This window comes from Meriones unguiculatus, chromosome 7 (assembly GCF_030254825.1).
Source record: "Meriones unguiculatus strain TT.TT164.6M chromosome 7, Bangor_MerUng_6.1, whole genome shotgun sequence".
Taxonomy (NCBI): Eukaryota; Metazoa; Chordata; class Mammalia; order Rodentia; family Muridae; genus Meriones; species Meriones unguiculatus.
This window is the reverse complement of record NC_083355.1, coordinates 37,919,167-37,944,104: the sequence shown is the minus strand read 5'-3', so window position 1 is coordinate 37,944,104 and position 24,938 is coordinate 37,919,167. Positions and strand designations below refer to the sequence as shown.

Here is a 24,938-nt window from a genome sequence, read left to right as displayed (position 1 = left end):
CCAAGCAGGGACAATCAGCAGCTATGAGGAGCAAGGTCCTCACGGCCATCTAAGCCCATTTCCCTAAAATGCTCCTTTCTGGGGGGTGGGGAGGGAAGGAAACTCACAGGATCAGGAAGGCTAGATAGGACCTGAGTATGGCCGACACGGTGTGGACAGAGCATCCTATCACACATTACTCTAGCCCCATACTCCATCTGGTCTAGAAGGGTGACTCTCAAGTTCCATTCTCTCAAACGGGCTTTGCCCATGGGACAGGAGACTGCCCCTCCAGAGTAGGGCCCAGGGAGATCAAGCCTCTCAGGAGCCCCTCATGGCATCCAATAATGCTGTCAAATCACTGCCATCGATTTCATGCCTGATTGACGGTTGACTGTCCGGTCTGTTTTGGGTTGCGTTCTAACGGAGACAGCAGCGCAGTGTTGGGAGTGAATGGCTGCCCCACACCCCTCCCTCTTCAGCCTATGACTGGGTGAGAGTACAGGGGGGCAGCTTCTCCCATCCGCCCAGGTTTGCAAAACAACCTGTAGGCAGAAGCGAATCCCTCTGCCCCCCCCCCAGCCCACCCCTGCACCAGGAGCTCCAACTAGAGGAGCTGGGCGCGGCAGCGAGGCTGATTCCCACTGGGTGCCCTGCAGAGACCCACGCGGACTCAAGGGCTGTGGGAGGCTGCCCCCTATCCGCGCCTCGGGTAGAACCGCTGAAAACATCTCCCGGCACCCGGCGGGGAGCTGGCATCATCCTTTGAAAAGGGACATCGGCGGCGTCTGCGGTGGCGTCTACCCAAGAGAGCCCGCAGTCGCAGCAGCCAGCCGGCCCCACTCCGATCCCAGCACCAACCTGAATCGCTGAGGAAAAAAAAAAAACTATAAAGCCGAGGAGGAACGGAACGGCGAGGCCAGCCCTGGGCCGACTCTCATTAAGGAGCCGCGCGCGCCCCCAGGCTGGGAATGCGGAATGGACACGTGGACAGACAGGGGAGCCGGGGGAGGGTGGGGGGGAGTCTCCGTGGCGCGCGAGCCGTGGGCCGCGCGCTCCGGGGCCACGTGATCACGGGGAAATCTAGGAGGGGAGGGTGAGAGGAGAAGGGAGCGAGCGCGCCAAGCTGGGCGCCCGCCCGCTCTGGTCCTGGTGGGCGCTGGATGCCGGACCCGGGAGGAGGGCGACGAGCGTGTCTGTGTGTGTCTCGCTCTCTCGAACCGTTTACGGAGGAGCGCCGTGGAGGCGGCGGCGACTGCTTCGGGCAACTGTGGCTCCCCCGCCTCTTCCCCCCACCTTCCCCCCGCTCCTTGATTCTTCTTCTCCCCCACCCAACCCCACGTCCAAGGAGAGCTAGCCCCCTTTGCCGGCATCCCTCTCCTCTCCCCTCGGCCTCCCCGGCGCCAGCTGCTGCCTCCCCGGCCAGGGCTGCGCAGGTGCGGGTGCCCCTGGCCCCCTGGCCGCGCTCCCGCTTCTCGCCACCCGCAGTCGGGACCGGAGCGGCGATCCGCTCGCCCAAACTGATTCCGAAGAGCGACAGCCCTGCGCCCTGCCGCACCGAGGCAGCTGGAGAGCGGCTGTCCGGGGGCACGGCGGGGGCGATGGGGAGGACGAGGCACACGAGACTCTGAACCCCGGAAAAGTTCAAGGTTTGTGCAGATCCCCCGCACCCCCCAGAGAAGGCGAGGAGCGGTACGAGGAGGGGCAGGGCACCCCTCTGCTGAGACAGCGACACCTCACCGGAGAGGAGAGAGAGGGGTGGCCCGGGGCCGCCGTGGGGCTGAGCTCCCCCTCTCCCATCCTACAACGCTCGCCGGCTGGAGCCTGGAGGAGACGCTCCGGGAAGAAACGGCTCGAGCTGGGGCGCCTTAGCTGGCTTTCCCGCTCCCTCGCTTCTTCAAGCCCCATCTCCACGGGGCAGCGGGTGCCTCGGGCTCCACCCTTCCTCCAGCCATCCAGCCCCAGCCCGGCCGGGCGGGCGGCGCGGAGTCGGCCTGCGCTAGCGCAGACCTGGGTCGAGACGGGAGAGAGCGCGCTGGAGTCCGAGACCGAGCACCGCGAGGGGACAGACGTCTAGGCACCCACCTCGGGCGTTCCTCCTGGGCGTCGCCTAAGGGTGCTGGCGACCCGCGTCGCCTGCCTCATCCCTGCAAGGAAACTTTTTTCTTCCCCGGATGGATTAAACTTGCCTGGATTTTTTTTCTCTCTCGCTTTGGGAAAGAGCAAACCATCCGTCTGCTCCCAACCTGGGATAATTCCGGGCTGCTGCAGAGCGCCCGGAGGAGGAAGAAAGCCGCCCTGTGCATGTGGGATTACCGCCGGAGCCGGGCTCGCGTTGGGGACCTGCGCCTTCGAGCGACTACGGCTCGGAGCGACGCGGCGAAGCCGGGGGGCCTCGGCACGCGGCTCTCGGCAGCCCCCGGGACGCTGGTGGCCGCCGGGCCCCGGGACCGCACGTGCGGCTCCCCCCTCTCTTCGCGGTTCCTGCAGGGGGCACCAGCCTGGGGAGGTGGAGACTCCTCCCTCGCGGAGCTGCGCCCCCCGCCGGCTCCGAGGGTGTAGCCCGGCGGTGCCCGGGACGCCCCCTCCCCTCAAAGTGTCCCCGAATTGCTGCTGGCCCCCGAAGCCTCAGCGGACACAGCTGGGCGCCACAGTGAGTTGGAGGCGACCGAGCCTAGCCTGAGACCAATCCGCCTTGGACCTCTGCCCCCCTCCTCCTCCACGGACCCCTCCCGTCCCCCGCCTCGGCCATGGCCCCGGGGATGTCGGGCAGCCACGGCGCCGCCCTGCTCTGCCTCTCCGCGCTGCTCGCCCACGGTAAGTGTCGCGGCGCAGACTCGGGGTGAAGATGCGGCGGGCGCCCCTGGAGGGGGCGCAGGGAGAATCAGAGGAAGGAACACCCTCGTCCCAGGGTCCCCCTGGACTCTCCGCCGGCGATACCCAGCTGTGGGGGACCGAGGTCGGTCCAGGGGAGATGGTAGGAGGGGGTTGTTCCCGCGGTCCGCGAGTTGGAATTCAGGGAACAGCCCGAGACCCTGGGGGCGTGTCCGCCCACGGATATCTAGAGGGATGCTAGAGATCAGCTAGGTCGGGTCCTGGGCACCCGGCCGCGGCTCCCCGTGCAGCCCGAGGGGCTGGGGACCACTGGGACCAGCGGGATCGCGGCTTCTCGGCCCAGGCGCGCCGGCGGGTGCGGGGCCGCGCGGCCCGCTGCCTGGCTTCCTGCAGCGAGCCTCGGACAGGGACGCGCACGGTCGGGCCCGGGAGGCTTGTGAGCTGCATCTCAATGGCCGGCCGGCTCACAGAGCGAGGCGGGCGGGGGTCTGGGCAGCCAGCGGGCAAGGGCCGGGCGACCAGCGGCGCGCGGAGGCAGCGGGGCCGCGCTCCGGCTTTTCTGCAATCTGTTGCGTCTGCTCCCCAGGCTCGCCCCGGGCTCCGGGCTCAGCTGGAAAGGGGTGAGGGAGGGAGGAGGAGCCCGGGGTGGCGCGCCCAGGCAGCGAGACGGGGGGGGGGGGGGATGAAGGTTGTAGGCAGGGGGGGGTCTCAGGGTGGGCAGCCTCTCCCACCCAGAGTGGGGACTCAGATGAGCCAGGAGAACGCTGTGGAGGGTTCCGCAAGCTGGAGATGCTCCAGGAGGCAAGGGGCGCTGACGGGGCCGGGAGGAAGGGAGCTGGGAGAAACAAGGATGAGGGGAGCGACACTCTGCCGCGCCCAACGTGGAACCAGCTGGCCCAGGACATTTCCCCAACCAACCAAGACCCAGGTAAAGGTGGAGGACCTCTGACGCCCCACCTCAAGGGTTGAGCCAAGGGCAGAACTGGAGAAGGCCTTAGTGGAGCGGGCCATCTGGAGGTTTTAAGGAACCCTCAGTGTGTAGTGGTCAGTTTTTGCTGGAATCTGCGCAGTCCCCAGGAGCCTGCCCGAGCTTGCTGTGAACCTCCCCGAGGTCTCTAAGGAGAGGCATCACTCATCCCGACTAGATCTCAAGGTTGAAAGATTAAGAAAACGAGTGGCCTCTAGATATTGTAGGATCCATGGGCTAGAAGGCAGGGTTTTGCCTTTGGTTGGGTTCGCTGGAGGTTGCTAGTTTCTTGTTTCTTCATTGGAGCTATGAGCAGGCAATAACCTGCAGGAATAGGGTACGTAGTGGGGTCTAGGGGTACAGCCAGAGAAGGATCTTCATCCCTGGGGGAGATTGACAGTGGGCGAGGGTAAGACAGTTGTGTGTACTGGTGGTGTCCAAAAGCTCAGCCCAGCAGGCCTCTGTCTAGGCATGACTCTTAACCCTGCTTGAATCCCATTCCCAGCTCAGCCTTGGCTCCTGGGCAGCTTAGCTGCTGGCCCTAGGTCCCTTCTACTCACTGTGTGTACTCTCTAGCCTGGCTGTCGAGATCTCTTCTCCTTCCTGGCCTGCCAGAGCTGCCTGCTTCCTAAGCCCCTGCCCAAGCAGGCCTTCTGGGGTGTCCCGCCTGCTGTGGATATCCCTGGGCCCAGTGAGTCCAGGAGCTCTGAGCTAGTACTGTGCTTGCATGCTCAGGATGGAGGGGCCTGACTTGTGGGAGGAAGGGAGTGGAGGAGATGGGCAGCACCCTATTGTCTCCACCCCTGGATCCCTTTCTAAGCCCTTCTCTGAGCTCTGAAGTCTCTTTGTCAAGCCATGCCTCAGTGTTACTTTTAAAACTTGAGCCTATGCCAAGAGGCAAGAGCAAAATGAAAGGAATACACCCTGGAAACAAAGAGTCAAACCTGAGCCTCAGGCCTTCACCCTGTGGGACTGGCTGCCCAGAGCCCCTCCTGCCAGCCCCTCCTCGTTAAAGGTACATGGACTTACTGTCACTTAGGCCAACTCTCTAGGTTTTCTAGGCTGTCCTAAGGTTCAGGGAGTGGGTTGGGGGCTGCAGCTTATAATGCCTGGCGGGTCACTAAGGCCACAGGGTTCTGACCACACAGCCAGACTAGAGGCCAAGGAGCCCAGGCTTACCGTCCGACAGTGGCGCCATTGGGCAGGATGACCTTGGGTGGCCTCCCTAGTGCTGGCATCTCCCTTCCCCCAGCCACAGCATGTGGCCTCTGGTCCACAGTTTCCCTCCCCATGTTCTGCCAGACTGCTGGGCAGAACCCTTGTACGAAAAGAGCCCCAAACCCCTTGTGGGCCCAGCTCAGTGCCCAGGGTGGGCAAAGGGAGGTGTTCCCAATCTCCAGGATGCCTCTGAAGAAGAGCTAAAAAGGTTGTTTTCTTGTATCTGTCTTTTGTGAGATGATCCTTTATTTTTAGTTTGAGCAGGAATCTGGGGGTCAGGGTGGTGGCTGAGCCTGCTGGAGAGCTGACTATGTCTGCTCTCTTACTCAGCAACCTTTATTAGCTGCCCATGGGACCAAAGACCAACTCTCTGCTCTGATTCAGGGTCTTTCCTGATCTTGATCCAGTGTGCATCATCCCCACAGTGCTCCCAACCTCTCTCCTTACTCCATGTGCCTTGCAAACACCCCTGTTTCTCTCCTGAGTCCTCTGTAGGCAGCATCTTGCCTCTGGAAACCCCTACCCACCATTCAAAGCAGAACTCCAATGGCACCTCCTCCAGGGACCCTCTCAGACCACCCCCAGCTCCTCAAGGCCCTTTCCTGAATGTTCTCTTGGCACTTCTTGCTGGCTGCCCTTTGGGCCCAGTTCACAGCTGGCATCCACATGCATTAAGACCCCCCCCAACCCAGCCCTGAGGCTTACACATACTTCCTCATGCTGGCCTCATCTCCACTGCTACCGACACCCAGCAGTGGCTCAGAAGAAATTGATGGGATGAAGCAGGATCACTGAGGTAAAGGACAGAGAGGGTAGGGAAAGAGAGTAAGCTTCAGACTACACATCTCAGGTGACACATTGGACCATTGTCTTAGGAGGTGACAGGCTATCTGACGCACGCACCCTGAGACTTTTTTCTAAAGGCTGTATCCACCAACCCTACTGCATCTCAGGAGGATTGGGCAAGCAGCAGGCCAAAGACAGTGGCCTGTGCTGGCTGTGGAGCTCAGCTCTGTTAATGCGTGAGGCCAGTAGGTGGGGATGTGTTCTAAACTTGGTGGCAGAAAATGAGCTTTACTGGAATGCGTTCCAAGGATGGCTGGGTGCTGGGAGGCTCTGTGGAAGGGCAGGGCCAGGACTGTGCCCTGCAAAGGCACCCATGAGGTTAGAGTGGGCGGGAGGCTACAAGCACTGCCTCCAGGATGTGGACACCAGGATGTGGTCCAGCCACCTGGGCCAGCTCTGGCCTTGTCAGCTTTCAACACTGAAACAGCCACATCCAGCCCCCTCTAGTATGCATTGATGAGGAAACAGACATTCAGGGAAGGGTCTGGAACTCCTGTAGCAAGTTAATGCTGGAAATTAAACCATCTGTGAAGCCTAGCCTAACTGGGGTTCCCAATTTTGCCCAAAACCCCTTATGCAGTTTCTGCTACCTCTGCCGTCCCCAAATACTCTGCCAGTCCCAAGATAGCCCTCAGTGGCTAGCCATTCTGACACTCAGTCCTAATTAGTGTTCCCTAATAACCCTGGTCACACACCACAGGGCAGCCAATAGAACAGGAGGGCTGAGCCTCACTCCCTGCTGGACCTTCTTCTCAGTCTAGCCACAGAGCCCAGATGAAGACCACCACCCTCCTTGTTCCCTCTCAAGGTGCTTTGTAGCCAGGCCTGTTGGTACAGGCTCATCCATCATCACTCCAGCTTCTCAGAGAACTGAGACAAGGAACCCAAAACCAAGACCTGTTTGGGCTACAGACCAAGTTCAAGGCCAGCTTAGACAACTTAGTGAGACCCTGTCTCAAAAGGTAAAAGAATACAGGGCACAGCCCAGTGTCACAGTGCTTGTCTATCCTGTGCAGGGCGGTGAGTTTGATTTCCCCGTCCCCCTGCCCTGCTCGCCACCCCTCAACACAGAAACAATTTTGTAAGATAGCATGGACTGAGTCCACGGGCTGTAGCATACTCAGTGTGCCTTAGCCTAGGGAAGTCACTTCCTCCTGAATCTGTTTTCCTCTTCTGCCAAGAGAGCATTCTTAATCTCCTAGTTCCCTGGCCCCTTCCACTCCTCCACCTGCAGCAAATGCCAACACGTGGCTTTGATTGCCTTCCCCCACTCCTCTGCCCCATCCCCAGCAGTTCTGCCTTCCTCCCTGCCTGAGCTCAACACAGAATTTTAATAAGAAATTAATGAGCCAGTTGTGTGCATGTGTATTTTTAAGAAAAGAAATGTCTTTTTCTGTTTCCCTTCTCTGTCCTTCTAGCTGCAAAGCAAAGTGAGCGTGCCTTGCCGTCAGTTCAAGCTGGCTGTACTCTGCCTAGCCATCCCCACGATTGGGTCACATACCGGCCAATGCCAGTGCTCAGCCAGCCAAATGTCATTAGTGGAGGATGGCTGGGACTTTAGAAAGGGGCAGGTGAGACCAAAAATAGGCCAACCCACTGGGTAGCCGAGCACCCATGGCCTTGGAGCCTTGCTCTTTGTCTGTTTCAGCTCCCTTTCCTAACTTGCCGTCTCTCAGCATGTGTGTGTGTGCATGCACACACACACACACACACACACACACAGAAAGAAACCAGGCCCTGTTGGCTCTCAGCACCCAGCAGGATGAGTGGAAAATGGAAGCAATTACCTAGATAATTCAATGCTTGTTGCATGAATGAATGGATGCAAAAAAATGAATAATTTGCTGCAAAAAAAAAGAGAGCCAAGAGTAGAAAAGGTAATTGAAGAAAACCTTGTGCTTTTTTTTTCTCTTTTTTTACTAAATTATCTAGGTAATTATCTGCTTTTAGAAAGTTCCTCTTTTTATCAAACCTGAGTCCTTCTCTTTGCATTCTCTCCCCAAACTTTTGGGTTCCTGAAAATAGGCAAGTCGTTTGCTCTCTTCACTCAAATGGCTTTTCCAGTTCCGTTCAAATAGCTGTGAAGTCATGTACTTGCTTATAGAGCCTACCAGCCCATCTCTGTTTCCATGGCCCCATCTTTGGGCCTGGGAGAATGATAGGCTCAGGATGGTCCCTCAGGATGGATGGACATCTCCATCACCAATCCCAGGCATAAACACTGTGGGACCCTAAAGAGCAAGGACACAAGACTTCCTCCTGCTTATATCTACATGTGAGGTCAGTGATCCCACTGTGTCCCCAGGTAGCCTTTGGGTGAGGCCACTTCCCAGTCAGCAGTCCTGGCCAAGCCAGCTCTAAAGTCAGGCTTTCTAACTGTGCCTGAAGTTCTCCTGCCATCAGGGACTGCACTGGCATGGACAGTGAGACACAGGAGCCTGTGAACCCCTAGGCTACTTGAGCTCCCCATGCTTCCTGGATGTCTGAGGTATGTCTAGCCTCTTAATGACTTATACACACAGACACTCTCTCTCATGGCATTCCCTTTGACTAGAACACTCTTCCACCTTCTCACCAACCTAGTCTTCGAGAGAGTACATCCACTCCTTCCATCCAGAAGGCCACTGTCTTGGGCCTTCTATTGCTATAATGAAACACTGTGACTAAAAAGCAAGTTGGGACAGAAAGGGTTTGGCTTACACTTCCGTATTGCTGTTCATCACTGAGGAAAGCCAGGACAGGGACCTAAACAGGCCAGGAACTGAGGCAGGAGCTGATGCAGAGACCATTGAAGAGTGTTTCCCACTGGCTTGTGCCTCATGGCTTTCTTAGGACCCTTTCTCTGCCATTGCTGTCCTCGTGTCCCAAGAAGCCCTGTGGTGTGCCCTGGGTGTTTGATGGTTGTCTAAATCAGTGATTCTCAAACTTCCTATTGTTTCCAGTCTTTAATACAATTCCTCACATTGTGGTGACCTCTCAACCATAAATGTATTTTCGATGCTACTTCATAACTGCAGTCTTGCTCCTGTTACCAATCCTAACGTAAATTCCTGAGTTTGTTTGCTGACGGTCTTAGGCAACCCCTGTGAAAGGATTGTTGGAAACACCCCCAAAGGGGCCACAAGCCACAGGTTGAAAAACCACTGGTCTAAATCAACCCGTGCATATGAGTATATCCACGCGTACACAGACACCATCCTCAGCACTCGGAGAGTATCAGTTGGTGTTTACTGCATGGGAGCAGACAGCAATCCAGACAGTCGTAGAGTGAAACTCTTCAAGCTGCTAGATAGCTCCTCTTGGGTGTAGGCAGGGAGGCAGTCATCATCAGTAGGTAGGTACGTACATACACATGGTAATTGGGTATGCTATGCTTGTCAGAGAGAAAAAGTCCTGCAAGGAGAGTAGGGAGTTCTAGAGGTGCTGAGCAGTTTGTCATACCAAAGTGAGCCTCCGCTGAATGGAGCATCATTAAGCAGGAACTTCAAAGAGTGAGGAGATGAAAGTGAGACCATCGGTATCTACAAGTCTCCACAGAGGGAGTATGGGGAAGAGCCCTGGGTAAGTGTGGCGACTTGAGAAGGTGGGAGGTCAGCGAGACTGAGAAAGAGAGGAGCCACCTGACATTCCCAGGAGGCCAGATGCCATCCCCTCACCTCACGAGGCTCTGGGTGCCATGCAGCATTCTCTTCCTTTCCCACACTCTAATCTTTTGGCTAATTATTCAACTTTTTGAAAGATCCTGCTCCTTGGGACCTGGACACGATGTGCATTCACCTGGCCTGATTTTATACCACTTTGAATTGGGGTGTGGTAGTCCAGAAGTAGAGGCTCTGCCAGCATTCAGAGACCGCAAGCCTGCTTGCTACATGCCAGTCCCTGAGTAACCTGTAGCCGTCCTTGTCACCTGCTCTGGAACCTCTCTGCCTACCCCGTCATTGACCTGCAAGTGTCTTGGTATTGGCTTAGCCTCCCACCGTCAAACGCTAGCCACTGATCATCCCTGGTGCTCACATCTCAGCCAGGGGGTCCATCTGTCTCCAGTCTCATTCTTCTTCCGGTGCCATAGATGTTTGGGACCTTTGTCTAATGGAAAGAAACTCTTCAGTTGGAAATAGGAAAAATGGCCATTTTCTCTGCTGCCAACACAGCAGAAAAATGATCTCAATTTTCTGTGGCTGTTCTCAGACAGGGAAAAACTGCCAGTAGCCAGCCTATGAGTGAAAGGGTTGAGAGGGTGGAGAAGACAAGCAGTGATGGGGCTTAGCCCCCCCCCCAATGGGGCACTGACAGCCCTTCCTGGAACATTCTTCCCCATCCTTGGCCCCTGCTGACCACACAGCCGTGTTGGGCAGCCATTGCTCTGTCTGCTGAGCACTGATTGTGCCCTCCAGTTGGTGTTGGGTACTGAGTCATCCTTGGTGCTAGCAGAGGACCCTCTTCTGTTTCCACCTGGCTGTGACATTCATAGCTTTCCTCCTCCATCCACCCTTTTCCTTGCACTCAAGCAGTAAAGTGCCTGACTCCACGGCCTCTTGTGTGATTTGCACCCAAGTTACTTAGCCACTCTGTGCTTAAGCTCCTCGTCTGCAAATGACGATGTTCAAAACGGTCCACTTGAGGGCTTTGCTGCGATGATTTGGGGGTTGCTACATGACAGACATTTCAGGCTGCAACCAGCACAAAGCAAACGGGTAAAAATGATGGTCGTCAGTATTATCATTACTAATGCTATTAGTGTGTGCTAGGCGCCATGTTGAGTGTGAAGATGAAGCGACCTGTCCCTGCGAATCTGTTCTTAAAGAGGTTTCTAATGTGATGTCCTGGGGGAGAGGAGACTTGTCTGCAGAGATGGTGACCAAACAATTGGGAGCCACTCTGGAAGAGACCAGGAATGTTGCAGGGAAAGAGACCAGGGGAGGCATTTCGGAAGAAGTGACTCAGGAGCCCCTGGTCAGGTTCCACCATGCTGTTCTGAAGGTGAGGCAGCCGGTGTCTCCTTCTCCAGAGAGGACAAAGAACAGGCAAGATGGCTGCTAGGTCTTGTGCTCAGAGCCTAGTGGTGAGGTAAATGGGTGAACTGAGGCTGCCTGCTGGGATGCAGTCTGGGAGGCTAAAAGCTAAACACGTACGTGGCCAATCCTTACCCAGGTTGTTCTGCGTGGAAACCTCTCAAAACTGTGACCTTGTGTTCCACAAAGTGCTCACGAGACGTTGAGGGTCATGGAGAGAAAAGATGATGCCATACAAGCTGGATTCTTAACAATGACCAGGTCAGGGAACAAATTGCAGATCTGTCCAGAGTGGAAGGAAGTTGTAGTGTTTCCATCTGGAATTGTGGGTCTTGGCATGAAAAGTGGCCATTAGCGGTCATTTCAGGGATCACCTGGGATGGTGAAAAGCCCACTTTCAGAACTAGATTGGAGGCTGAGCACTGCCTCTGGAGCTGGCCAAGGAGCTGGCATTGCAGAATTCTGTGTCTAGAGTGTTGGTCTGCAAATGTGCAAATGGAAAGCTATGGGAAACGCAGAAGGGGAGCCTGTGGCCCAAGGCTTGGGGCATGGAACTGTCAAGGCCCAGAGTTCCTGGAGGCACTTGCATTATGGACTCCTGGACAACACATCAGAGTCCAAACCCAGCGACCCCAGCTACCCTCACTCTGTGGTGAAGGCCCAGCCAGTCTCATTTCATACCCCATCCATCAGCCGAAGGCAGAGACATCTCTACTCAGAGTTTCTGCCAGCCTGCAGACTGCAGGGAGACCTCAGAAGTCAGTCACATGGGAAAAGTGTTGGGAGGATTCCACACTACCCCAGTCTGTTCCAACCCTTGTCACCACAGTGCAGCCACATGGCTTGAGAACCAGGGACTTTGGAAGGTTGGTCACCAGGGCCTTGGCTTCCCCATCTGCAGCATGGGAGTGCTGGAACCATCTCTCAGGAAGCTGTTCAGGGGCAGAGTCCTCTGTGGAAACATCCAGAACAAACAGCAGGCACTTGTCACAGGGCTTAATAAACACCTTTCTTTCTTTCTTTCTTTCTTTCTTTCTTTCTTTCTTTCTTTCTTCCTTCCTTCCTTCCTTCCTTCCTTCCTTCTTTCTTTCTTTCCCTCCCTCCCTCCCTCTCTCCCTCCCTCCCTCCCTCTCTCCCTTCCCTTCTTACCCAGAGCTATGCCTCTGACTTCCAGGAAGCATGTTCAAGATGTGCCAAAAGCTTCCAGGAGAGCAGTTTTCTGGTGACTTGGATTTTTTTGTTTTGTTCTGCTGGAGTCCTTTTTTTTTTTTTTTTTTTTTTAAGCCTTAATGCCTCCTAGCAACACAGTATTGGGTTTTAGGACCACAGTAGCCATCTTAGCCCCTCCTTCTTCCCACCCTTCCTCCTGGCCAGATCTCTACAGCAGACCAGGTACCCCTGCCTCTGACCTTGCCATAGCACAACCATGGCAATTCACTGTAGGGGTCTTGACCTCCTGAGAGTCACATCTGTATCAGGCAATTACTAAGGCAGACAAAGGGTCCCCTCCACCCCAATAGCTAGGGCTCAGGTCTAGAGTCACAGTGGATTTCTGAGTCAGGACCCTGGTCTCCCTGATTCTGTGGCTTGAAAGCTTACAGGTACAACATAGAACGAGTCTCCAAGGAAACATGTGTATTAGTACACATCTACAAATGAAAGGAAATCTCTGTGGGCCTAAAAGGTCCTTGAAGGTGGGTAGTTAGAGCAACATGCCCTGCATGGCACCTACAAATCTTGCGACAAACTCACAGAGCCACTGTTTTTAGTGGTGTTGTTGGCACCACGAGACCGTCTCTCAGAAGTCAATTCATGCAGGCCTGGCCCAACAGCCCTGACACCCACTCTTGCCCCCTCCACCTACAATCCTTCTCCTTCCTCCTCTGCAATTTTCTTCTTCCACCTGTCCCCTAGTGATGGCATGGATGAGCACACCTCTCCTCCCAGAGCTTGGGGGTGGGGGTTAGGGCCCCTGACTTTATTGCCCAAGAGTCATATAGCAGAAGCCATGCGTCTGCCTCAAAGTAATTTTAACAATCTATTCCAATCCACCTGTCCAAAGGATAGTTGTTTTCTCGTGGACGCCCAGAGGAAGGTGTGAGTTGATGTTTGGAGTCCCTGCTTCCTTTTGTGGGAGTCACAGTCTCAGAATCCTGGCCTTACCCTCTGCCACTAGCAGGCTAACTTCAGTTCTGAGTGGCAGCCCCAAACCACAGCTGGCTGTACCCAGAGCCTCCTCCCCTCAGAGGCACTTCCAAGGCCTTTGGGTCCCCACTATTTCTGAAAAGCTCCTCCCTATTCTTGGAAATCCCCTGCCCGCTTATAGCTGGTTCTGCCTTTCCCAGCTGAAGTGATTCATGCTAGCGATGGTAACCACTTAGTTAGAAGCAGCTGTACCCAGAGCACTTGTGTCTCACCCCCAACCACTGCCACACTTTGGAAATTAAAGTCATGTATAGTCACCCTTCTGCTCAGTGTAGCGCGCATGAGTACACACACACACACACACACCTCACTGGGAGAGAAAGCAAGGGTCCTTACAGCAACTTCCAAGCCTACCAGGATGGTCCTTTCTCCTCACCCTGTCTCTGACCTCTCAGTTCCAGTCACAGATGTCCTCTGCATGCTGGACACTGGGCCTCAGAGACTTAGTCTTCTGGCCCCTCTGTTTGTCCCTTTATGTCCCAAACACTTCTTACCAGAGCAGCCCTCCCTGGCCAACACTGTCCACTCCCTCAACTCTGGGATTTCTCCTGTGACATAGTACAGAGCTGTATGTCTACTCACTCAGAGGTTGAGCTCCCCCGCCCCCCAGCTGAAAGGAGGCCCCTGCCAGCAGGAAACACATTTGTTTTGTTGACTATTGTACTCAGCACCTGGATCAAGGCCCAGCACAGGGATTCTCAGTCTATATCCAGAAAGAAAGAAAGAGAAAGGGAGAGAGAAGGAAAGAAAGGAGAGAGAGAGAGAGAGAGAGAGAATCAGTCATAGGTTTGGCTCTCTCTTGTCCTGTCACTCTTCCCACCTATAGAGTTGCTAGAGAGAGAAACCAGTCCTTAAATGAGTGACAGAAGCCAGAGGTGGAGAAATTATTCCTTCCTTCACTTACCCATTCACACACTTCATCTGTCAGATCCTAGCTCTGTGATCTTAGAGAAATGGCTTACCCTTTCTGTGCTTGGTTTCCACAGTTACATAATGGAGTACTAGCAGCACGGCCCTCCAAGTCATTACAATGAATGGAGGAGATAATGTGGGCTTGGAGGAAGGTTTGACGTATGGTACATGCTCAGTAAATGGCAGCTGTTAATGCTGTTGAAGGCTTTTTCCATGCTGGGCATGTCGCACACACCAGGCAGGCATACGGCAGCCAAAGGCTGGCATGGGGCAAGTGTGCAAGCAGGTTCAGTAGAGTTCAGTTGATGCCAGGTGGCAGAGGTGCCCTCAGAACACCTGGTCTCACCTGGGCTTTGGAGAGGGCCAGTGGTGGCTTCCTGCCTTTGAAGGCACAGCTTTCAGACTCTGAGCCAAGCATCGTGTTGAACCCCAGCAGTGCCATGGCAGGGAGGGAGGGAGGGAGTGTGTGTGTGTGTGTGTGTGTGTGTGTGTGTGTGTGTGTGTGTTGTGTGTGTGTGTGAGACAGTTTTGTCTGGAACCTGCTCACTGGGCTCTGTAGCATGCTGGAAGGACTAGTCCGAGGAGGCAGGGGTCAGGTTGTATTTCAGCTCTGCACCACACTGGGGGATGAACTACTGTTCTCTAGCTTCAACCTTCTAAACTATAAGGGGGGATCCTGGGGGTACAGCAAGCCAGTGGGAGCCAGAGGCTTCAGGAGCAGATGGTAGGTGCCCTGTGGGCATCTCAACACAAAAGGGGAAGCTGAGGCTTGGAGTGACTGATTTTCTACGTCAGTGTCTCACCCCTTTGCTGCTCATTTTTCCTTCGTCTGCAGCTGTTTGTCTGGTCCCCTGCTCTGTCGTAGGCTGCTATATAGCCCTACAGCCCCATCCCAAGAATCACACTCCATCCTGCTCTAAGGCCGTGCAAGTTGGTTTGCATAAAACTTTCCCCGGGTCTTGCCTTTAAAAGTCTTCCTCTTTTCTCTAAACAGCCCCTAAATGATTTTTGTAAATTGCTCTAAGTAGATAATGTCAGTGCCAGCTGCCTGCCTGACTCTTCTGCCTACACCTGCTCCTTCCCACAGGGTACTGGAACTCAGTTGCCCTGGGTTAGGAGGTGATCATCAAGGCAGGAAGTAGTTCCAGTCCCTTCCCTGCCATTTATGTCCTTTTGGGGAAGTGTGCCTCCATTGCCAGTCCAGGAGTCTTCTAGAGGAACTTGTCTTCTTGTCAGTTTAGGGCCTTCCTAGGAAAGGTTGGGCCTGTGCATCAGAGGGATTTGGATTCCCCCTAGACAAGGATTGGGTAGGGAGCATCTGGATCTCCTCTAGAGCCTGGTTTCTTCCACCATAGCTCAGAAACAGCACAGGCTGGCTCCCAGACTGAGACCTTGGACACTGGTTCCCACAAGCCACATGATAGTTGCTTTGATCATCATTCACCCTGGAAAGTTTTCTCCCATCCCCGCAGTGTGTCAAACCTTCAAAATGAAGCTTCCCTGGTGAGGGCTGAGACTAATCTATGGGTACACGATAAATATTTAGCAGCAGTTTGATACTGTGTCCACTTAGCAAAAAATAAAATAGTAGTAGGTGCATCCCTGGGCCGATGACCTGCCCAGCCATGGGTTCTTATTTCTGTAAACTGTACCAGGCATGATTTCCATCTAGTGAAGAGAGCCTTAAACCTAATAAGAAAGTGGTTGGTCACTTCCTCCTGTAAGCACAGCCCCTTAGAGGAGATCCAGAACCAGGCCAAGGTATGGGCTGGCTTTCCTGAGGCAGGACCTGCAGCTAGAGGCTCAGCCTGGAAGCCACGCCTAAGGCCTTAGACCTAGACGCAGCCCAGACCACCCCATGCTATCATGACCACTGTTGTGGCCAGAAGGCAGGGGTAAGGGTCTGCAGCTCCCTGGATGGTGCAGACTTGGCCGACTTCCTTCAGCTTTTCCTGAGTGCTCACTACACTGGCTACTGTGAGGTGTCACCATTGCTGGGAGCCAGAAAGAACGGTAACTTCTTTTTGGTAGCGATGGCAAGATCATATAGCTGTAAGTCCTTTTTCCCTGCCTGGACCAGTTTCTCTGTGTGAAACATAATAGGATTGGATGAGATCAGTAATTTTCTACAATGGCTGTAAGCAGGGAAATGTGTATCATACATGACATACAACACATCATAACACTTCCGTATAACACACCCATGCAGAAGACAGGTGGCCCAGATGAAAGCCAGAACTGCTGGATGAAGGAAAGTGGAGGGCCTTCCGATGGTCCCATTGACCCGCTTTCCCCATGACCCCATGGCAGCCCTGAAACACATCCATGGAGCCAAGAGTCAGGCACTGAGTCTGCTGTTACTCATGCTGAGGCCCCACAGAACACTGCTGATAGTGGCACCCCCAGGCCTCCATGCTCCCTTTCCCCGAGACCCAACTCTATTTTCCAGAAGATACAAGCCCCAGGGAGATGGACTGGCTTCAGCAGCCGTGGGCACTGGATGGAGCCGAGTGGGATTAGACTAGCTAAAAAGATGTAGGTGGCAGTAGATAGGTGCCCGTACCAGTCCTGTCCACCTCCCCAGAAGGCAAACTGTTCCGGATGCCACAGAACCACCATTTGTCATCTTGTGCTCCCTTTCACATGCTGAGAAGGAAGGAGGACGAACACAGCCATAGCCTTCGCTCCTTCTCCCACTTAATTGGAACCCAATTAAGTGAATAATTGTTACAAATGTGAAACCACCTTCCACAGCTTGGAGATGTGGCCTGAACACATCATGAGCTGCGGGCCTCTCTAGGGACAGACAGCCTCAGCCCAGCATTTGGATCCCCCACAATGGGGTGTGTCAGTCCGCAGACCTCCCTACTCTCCCTCTTCCTTGCCAAAAGACTCAGGCATCCCTCCTCCCCCGCTCCTGCCATACCCCGTGTTCCAGCAGGGTAATCCATCCAGGCTTCAGCCTCTGCTCACACCCAGCTGGATCGTCTCTATGCCAGGCATGGCTCACTAGCCCTGAGCTCACAAACACCTGCCCATACGAACCGGCCCCTCAGGAGTCTCACACATACACACACATAGGAAGTAAATCAAGGCAGAGAGATGGATGCTGGAGAGAACAGTGCAAGGAAACCAACTGGAACGTCAAAAGCCTCAGGCAAAAGCTTTCTAAGGAAGAGCATGTGCTCCTGGGACTGTCCACAGTCAGTCTCCCCTGATGGAGCAAGGACAGAGGTACACAGAGAATCAGAGCATGGAAGACAAATGGCTCCCTTTAGGGAGCATCGTAGAAGCCTATACAGTGAACACCCCACACCCCATAGGCACTTGCTGACGTCACTCAGACCTACTGTCTGTCCTCTGATCTGTGGTACCATGGTGGGTGGATTTTCTGGTTCAAGACTCTGCATATGGGCTTTTATGGTAGAAAGATCGCTTTAGCAATAGACACAAAGTGAATGGCAAATCCCTTTGCAACTGCGTGATGAAGACTTGGGGTTGTCTGGGATCTGGGCTTGTCTGGATTCAGGAGCTGCTCAGGCAAAGGATGTTGATCCTGGCTACACTCTTGGGTCTGCCATCCAGCTTAGCATCTGCATTTGCTCCTGGGAAAGTGTTGAAGCAACCCAATGCCAAAGCAAGGCAGGGAGTAGACAATAGCTGGGCCCCAGAAGCCAGCATTGTACAAGGCTTCTGGCATTGAGGCTGGCCTAGGTTCCCCAATGCTGAGAGACCTGCTAAGTGAGGGATCTAAGAGGCTCTCGGGGGGTCAGGGCACAGGGGGCAGGGCTTGTAGAAGAGGAGGAAGTATGCTGAATCTGGGCCCGTGCTATTAGTATGTGTGTATGTGCCGTGTGTGTCTGTTTGTGTGAGTGTGTGCATGAGTGACTGTGTGTGAGCAAGTTCATGCATGTGTGTGCATATGCGGGTAAAGTCCAGAGGTCGATGTTAGATGTTTTCCTCTTTCACTCTCTGCCTCCCTTTTTGAGGCATGGTCTCTCACTGACTTTGGAGCTCACTGACCTGACTAGACTGACCAGGAAGCCTCAGGGACTCTTCTGTCTTTGCCTCCCCAATGCTCCCCAGGGGTTACAGGCACTTGCCACTACACGCATCTTTTTTATGCAGGTCTTCCTATTTGCACAGTAATCACTTAACCAGCTGAGCCATCTCAGGTCAGTCCAGGTTCTCTGTTCTAGGTCTGAGTGCTCAGAGTAGGCCTCCTGGAGCCACTGCGGAGTCTCACTTTACAAGTAGTAGGGTTTTTCACTGCCTGAATTGTGAATAGCATTTGGTGTTTGGTGGGCTAGCCTGGGAATATGAGTATTGACATCACAGTTCCATCCCACACCTGAAGATCTAAAAATCCAAAATTCTACAAACTCAGAAATGTTTTGAGCACAGATGTGACACCCTCAAGTGGAAAATTCCATACTCCACCTCATTAAGCAGGCCACAGTCAAAATGCAGATACATTAGAAATATATATAAAATAAGTATCGAGATGTATATTTTAAGAGGTATACAAGACATATGAATTTCATGTTTACTCTTAGGTTCCATTTCTAAAATGGCTCCAACCTAAAAGAATCTGAAATTCAAGGCCACCCTGGCCCTGAGAAGTGCTTCTAGGCTCCACCTGGCATTTTCCAATCAGCTCTCCATAGCAGCCCACTTAAAAGTTGGAGAGTCAGGCTGTGATGGCACACACCTTTAATCCCAGCACTCAGGAGGCAGAGGCAGGCAGAGCTCTCTGAGTTCGAGTCCAGCCTGGTCTATAGAGCTAGTTCTAGGACACCAAGGGCCACACAGAGAAACCCTGTCTCAAACAAACAAACAAAGTTGGAGAGTCCAGGTAAAACGTGAATGTGTAGGTGGGTTGGGGAGTAGACAGACAGACATTCTCTTTGACCCATTCTAACAGGAGTCCTTTAAGGGTCTTCTCTGGGGTGTTACAGATTGGGGCCTAAAAGAGTAGCCAAGAACAGCTGAAGAGTTGACAGGTGTAGGACAGGCCTGGCCCTGAGTCAACAGGGTGGAGCTGAGAATGCACAGAGAGAGCATGGTGCTTTTCTTGAGGTCTGGAAGGGGAGCCCAAGAGAGCAGCTCCCATAAGTCAGATTCCAAGCAAGAAAAAGAACTACTAAGCTAGAAAGGGGGAACTGTGAGGCCAAACCAGGGAGTCTGTAGGAGCTGGGACACATAGGCCCTACCTAGCTCCATTTGGGCTCCCATTGGTGTTCAACATGGCAGAGAAAATGATCTCCAGCTTGGGTGATGGCTATCTGATAGACAAGTGGCCTGCCTGCCTTCTTGAAATATAAAATTTCTGCAAAGGTAGCCATTGGGCATCCTGTGGACAAAGTTGCTCAGGGGGCTCTGGCCTGCCACTGTGTACAGGTATTAAGTTAACTTGCCGGTCATTAGTGAGGAGAGAGAAAGTTGCTGAGAGAGTGAAACAGAGTAGCACCCAAGCCTGGGAGGAGCCTTTGCTACCCTCTAAGAAGCTCCAACCACAAAGATCCTGGGCAAAGCATCCCGGAGCCCCTCTCGCTCCCAGGGTTTGCCATTGACCTCAGAATAAGGGGCTTGGGGTCGTCACTGAAACTCTTCTGTCAGCTGTGTGGGGAAGTGATGGTCTTTGACCAGAGGCCCATTTTTGTCCCCTAAGCCCCAGCCCTGCTTCCTGAGGATGGAAGACTCAGAGAGGCAGCCATTCACAGGGGAGATGACCCTGGTGGCCTTGGGGGATGGGATGTTCCTGGCCACACAGGGTGACAGTGATTAAATGCACCAGCAGCTGGGCCATCGGAGGCCCTCCCTGCCTCTAATTTGGGTCAATTAAGCCAATTTGTCTTTGTTGACTGGATGTCCCTTCTCTGTAATGGCTTTGGCCCCTCTGGGACCTGGGACGAAAAGATGGGGAGGAGGAGTCTCCTGGATACAAGGCTCTTCTCCCCGCCCCCAGCATCCCAAAGCCCTGGGCTCAGGGCCTTTCTGGAACCTTGTGACCTTCCCATTGTCCTGGGGGTGTTGTCAGTGGCCGCATCCGGCTGCCCCAGACTTCACCTCATCCCACAGAGGAATGATAGGAACTGTTCAGAATCAGGACAGAAGGGAGCCGAGCCTAGTTATGGGGCCCCAGGCCCAGTCTTATTCTGTTGGTACCTTCTGACGGCTTCACTTTTGCCTAGGTACTTGCTGTGGAGTCTGGCCTGCTGCTATGAAACCTCTTCTGCAGGTTTTCTTGGAAATTCACTTCTGAGGTATCAGTTTCCACCATGTGCAGAAGAAAGCAAAGAAGGATCAAAGCTTGATGCCTTCAGAGGGAAGGGTGAAGCCTGGAGCTGTGCATGCTCCTGAGAGTGTCCCTGGCTGTGGGATTACAGTGGGACCATCCCCAAGCCTGACCTCTCCACTCTGGAGTTGGGTAATCAAAGGTCAGATTGCTGTACAGCCCTGTTTCCTCTTGCTGTGAGCCCTGGCGTGCCTCAGTTTACCTATCTCTAGTTCTGCAGGCACAGGAAGGTGATTGGGGCCTGGGCTCCCATAGCTCTCATATTTGAAGGGTTGACCTTAGAGGTAGTATAGTGGTATGATGGGCAGTTTTCTCTTGTTGTTGCCGAGGAAATGGAGCATTACCTCTTTCTGCACTCCAGACAAGTGAGCCGGTAAAATGCTGTAATATATAGGAACACTGAGGGACCAAGAAAACACAAAGCTTCCTTGTGTTCCCTGAAGAAGCTGCGTCATCCCCACAGAACCAGTGGAAGGGGGGTGCAGCTCAGGGCAGTTGGTCATAGGGGGAAGGGCAGCAGTCTCTCGGGAGAAAAGAACCAGAGAACAGAGCTCATGGCAGGATCAGTCCCCGCCATGCATACATGGGATTAATCATGCATCCGTCCCTTTCACTCACATAAGGTGGCTTTCTTAGCCCACCTTGTGAAAGGTGGAGATGCGAACAGAGGGGGACAGAAATGAGTTGAGGTGTGAGTCATCACTTGGAGTGCACTCTGCCTGGACAGAGCCCTCTGGATCTGTCCTGTGTGGCATCGAGGACACCTTCCCATAAGCTGTGACCTTAAGTCTGAGCCCTTTTATGTGGGCCCAGTGGTCTCTGTTGCTACAATTCAGGTGCTCATCTGAGCAGATGAATCTAGGTTGACAGAAGGAAGGCTAAGTGAGGAGCTAAGGTGCAGAATGGTGACAGGGGTCTCTTCCCTCCAGCCCTCTCTTTCCTCCTTCCCTCTCGCTCTACCAGGTGCTGTCCTGGAGGCTCATGCCATGAGTCATGTCAGAAGTGTGACATGCTCACCTGCGTTAGCACCAGCACTGAGGATGTGAGGATAGAGAGGGACAGGCTCCCTGACAACTCAGAGCCCTGGACAGGAACCTGAGGCAATGGCTCAGTTCTTTCTTACTGCTGGTGTAGACACAAAGACCCAGGTAGTCCCCAGCTGGCAAGCTGTGCACAAGTGTATCATGGAGGCCAGCCCGTGGTTCCCAGGCCCAGCAGCCTCCTTGTTCATGCTGAATTGTCACCCAGGCTGTTCTAGGTGCCCAGTGAGAAGAGAAGTGTGTGGTGGCTTGCCTGCATAGGGGCCTCTCAAATGGATACATAGAGTGAGGCCAGGAGCGTATTTTCCTAGACTATGGAGGGCGCCTCGCAGCTTCTTCTTCCCCAGGTGTGATCTTAGCAAGATCCTCTGCCAGCCATCTCTTTACTGGGTATGTTTTTGGGCTCCTGGGCTGTGCTCTCCTCCCTCTCTAAGGCTCCTCTGCAGTGCCAGTCCCCTGGCTAATGTGCCCTTCTAGGTATCCCATCTTTGCTGAGAGCCTCAAGATGCAGCAGACACCTTTGGAATGTTCTGTAGGTCCTCAACCCTGCCTTCCCCCTAGGCTGGACTCTGTAGCGTCCCTTCCTTTACTCAGATCTCAGACAGAAATCATAACTATGGTTCTACATCCCTCCCTTCCCACCACTCCCTCCACACCTGGCCCGAGCCCACCTAGTGTCTGGACTCTATTTTTAGGAAATTGTACCTAAAATGACAGTAAACACCACACAACGAGTGCCCAGACAGTCCTGAGGCCTGGCCTGGGGTCTTTTCATGTTTAGTTCATGTATAAATACATACCAGAAGCAGCAGCAGCAGAAGCAACCAGCAGCACTTTGCAGGCCCGGCAATGGCAAGAACTTGCTCAGGGCCAGATAGCCCTTGTCAGTCTGGAGCCAGGCCAAGCTCAGCAAATAGACTCTGGGGACTGTGCTCTTTAGAGAGCCCCCAAGAAGGTCCTTCCTGTCACTCCTCATGCTCAGGAACTCTTGTCACTCAGCTAAACCTGGGGAACCACATCCTTAGAACACCCCCTTCAGGGTCTTTTCCCTACAGACTGCGGTCTGAGTTCTCTCCCACTTGTTCAGCCTGCCCATTCACACCACCTTCTGGCACCCATTGCCCAGGAGGAGAGGAGGTGCTCCCAGCTCCAACCAGTGACCCTAATGTCTGGTTTTCTTACCAGGTCTTCTGTGTATCACATCATTCCTTACTCTCTTCCTCAAACACACATTGTGCCACACTCCACACAAGTGGACAGTGACAATCAGAACTCAGAATCCTGAAGGCCCCATCTGCCACTTGCTCTTCTTGACTGCATTTTGTTGTTGTTTCTTTGTTTGTGTTTTGAGACAGGGCCTCAGTGTATATCCCAGGATGACCTAGAACTCACTGTAGTCATTCTCATCTACCCCAGAGTGTGGTATTATGTGTTGTTACTATCACATCTGCTTCCTGGCTAGTTCCTAGGTGCTCCCCTTGTTGGGGCCTCTGCTCAGGCTGTGTGGATGGAGCTCCTCAGCCCTGTGCTGTGCCCTCAGCATCTCTGTTAGTTGTTTACAGGTCTGTCCCCTCAGACATCAGTTGTGACCTCTCTGTGATACCCCAGGCACTCAGCAGGCCCTGGAAAGAATGGATGCATTCTGAGGAAAGAAAGCCCAGGGACTAGGTAATAGATTTGTATTCATAGCAGCTGCTAGCATTCATTACCAAGCCAGTTCTGGACTAGGCCTATTGAAGCCTTTCTCACCGCCAGTCCAGGTGAAACATGGGAAGGTGGCTGGCACTGGGTGGGTCAGGGAACCATGTAGTCTGGGAAAGACCAGCACATTTGGAAGTTACAAAAACAGGCTGTGCTGGTCCTCAGCTACCTGAAAAACATTTGTATTCCCTTACATAGTCAGCCGAAGCATCCTAAGAGAGCAGACAGGTCCCTTGCTCTCAGATGTTGCATGGTCAGTTGAGGCCTTCAGAGCATGAACTGTATGACAAATGAGGCCTAGCCCAGCTAGGAGACCATGCTGTCTATCAAAGTTGGGCGCAGCAAAGCAGCTTCTTTAGGAACACAGGCTCAAGTGCCCTTGGTTCCCACTCTGCAGTGGGTGGGGTCACGTAGCGAGTATTTCAACACCAGCACCTGGGGAAGGCCTCTCTCTACTGAAGCCAATCTGCTCCAGCTTTATCACCCCCCAGACCTGGCCTGTGTTCCATAATAACAGAAGATGAAAGGTCCCTATGCCAAAACAACCCTAAGCTGTGGCCTTGCCTCTGGGTGGAGGAAGAGTGGGGCAACCTTCAGAGGCCCCTCCACACATCTTTGAAAGATTTGTTGGTCAGATACTGTCATGGAGGTGATATGGCATGTACCCTCTATACACTGGTACACATTCAAGAAATGGCATGATTTCTGAAACAAGGGAAGTCAGCTGGTGCCTGAGGTTTGACTGTATGAAGTTGGGCTCTGCCTGCTGGACTAAGAGAAAGAGAGATTGTTCTCAGGTGTGTGTGTGTGTGTGTGTGTGGTTGTTCCCAGGTTGTAGGACTTATAAAGCAAGCAAGTCTGTTTATTGCACCATCTTGCAAGCCTCCCAGCCCTCCTTTTAATTATTTAATTATTTTTCATTAATTATATTTAATAATTTTTAATTATTCGGATAGAGTCTCAGTAAGTTGCCCAAATGGCCTTGAACTTGCTCTTGACAGCCCTGGCAGGTCTTTAACTTATGATCCTCTTGCCTCAGCCTCCTAAGTAGCTGGGACTACAGGCCTGTGCCACCACATGGGGCTATCAGTAAATTACTTTTAATGGAAACTTCTTTGATCTTGTTTTGTGAGGCAGTGTCTCCTGTAGTCCAGGTGACCTTGAGCCTCTTCGGTGTCTGATGCCAGCTGTGTGTCTGTAACAGTGTACGTCAACCTCTAAGATGCTGGAGTGGCAAGCCTGTGCTGCCACACCAGGCTTTCCCACCCTTTATATACCTGGCCCAATTTACAATATGGTGTATTCTTCTCTGCTTGAAAATATCCTGTCTTGCAAACATCTATGTGGGCAAAAATATTGTCAGCTACCACGAGTCCAAGCATTCCCCAAGTCCAGAGAGGGTGGTATTCTCTCCCACAGGGTAGGGTCAGGCAGTAGCTTGTCCTGCTGTTTTAGGGCCTAAAGAATAGGGACCAGGCGTATCTCTGAGAGTTTGAGGCCTGCCTGGTGTACAAATCGAGTCCAGAACAGCCCAAGGCTGCACAGAGAAATGCTGTCTCAGAAAGGGGGAAGAAGAAGAAGAAGAAGAGAGAGAGAGAATTGGGATCAGTAATGTCGCTATTGCTCAGCAGCAGAGCAGGCCAGAGGTTAGAACTGTAAAGAGCCTGAAAACAGCCACCAGCAAAGTGATGTCCAGGGACAATAAATGACATGCTCTGCCGGAGTCACACAGCAGGACTGGACAGACAGAACTACCAGCCTGGTCCCGGATCTGTATGCCCCAGGCTCTGCATGTCCACCGTGGATATGGTCGGCCCCATGGGCTCTGCCTGTCTGCTGCCTCCCAGACTGCTGGAAAAGGGGTGCCTAGCCTAGAACCACTTACTACCCAGTACATCAGTCATCCATCACTACTAAGTAGAATG

General features: G+C 53.5%; 1 protein-coding gene across 1 annotated transcript in view; it reads left to right on the top strand.

The window, feature by feature from the left end:
• The first annotated feature begins 672 nt into the window (after positions 1-672).
• Tmem132e (transmembrane protein 132E) overlaps positions 673-24,938 on the top strand; it is a 52,423-nt gene continuing 28,157 nt past the window's right edge. The window contains exon 1 of the mRNA XM_021642660.2: positions 673-2,796. Within this exon, the coding sequence (XP_021498335.2) occupies positions 2,730-2,796 (67 nt within the window). The 5' untranslated portion in view covers positions 673-2,729. The remainder of the gene's footprint in view (positions 2,797-24,938) is intronic.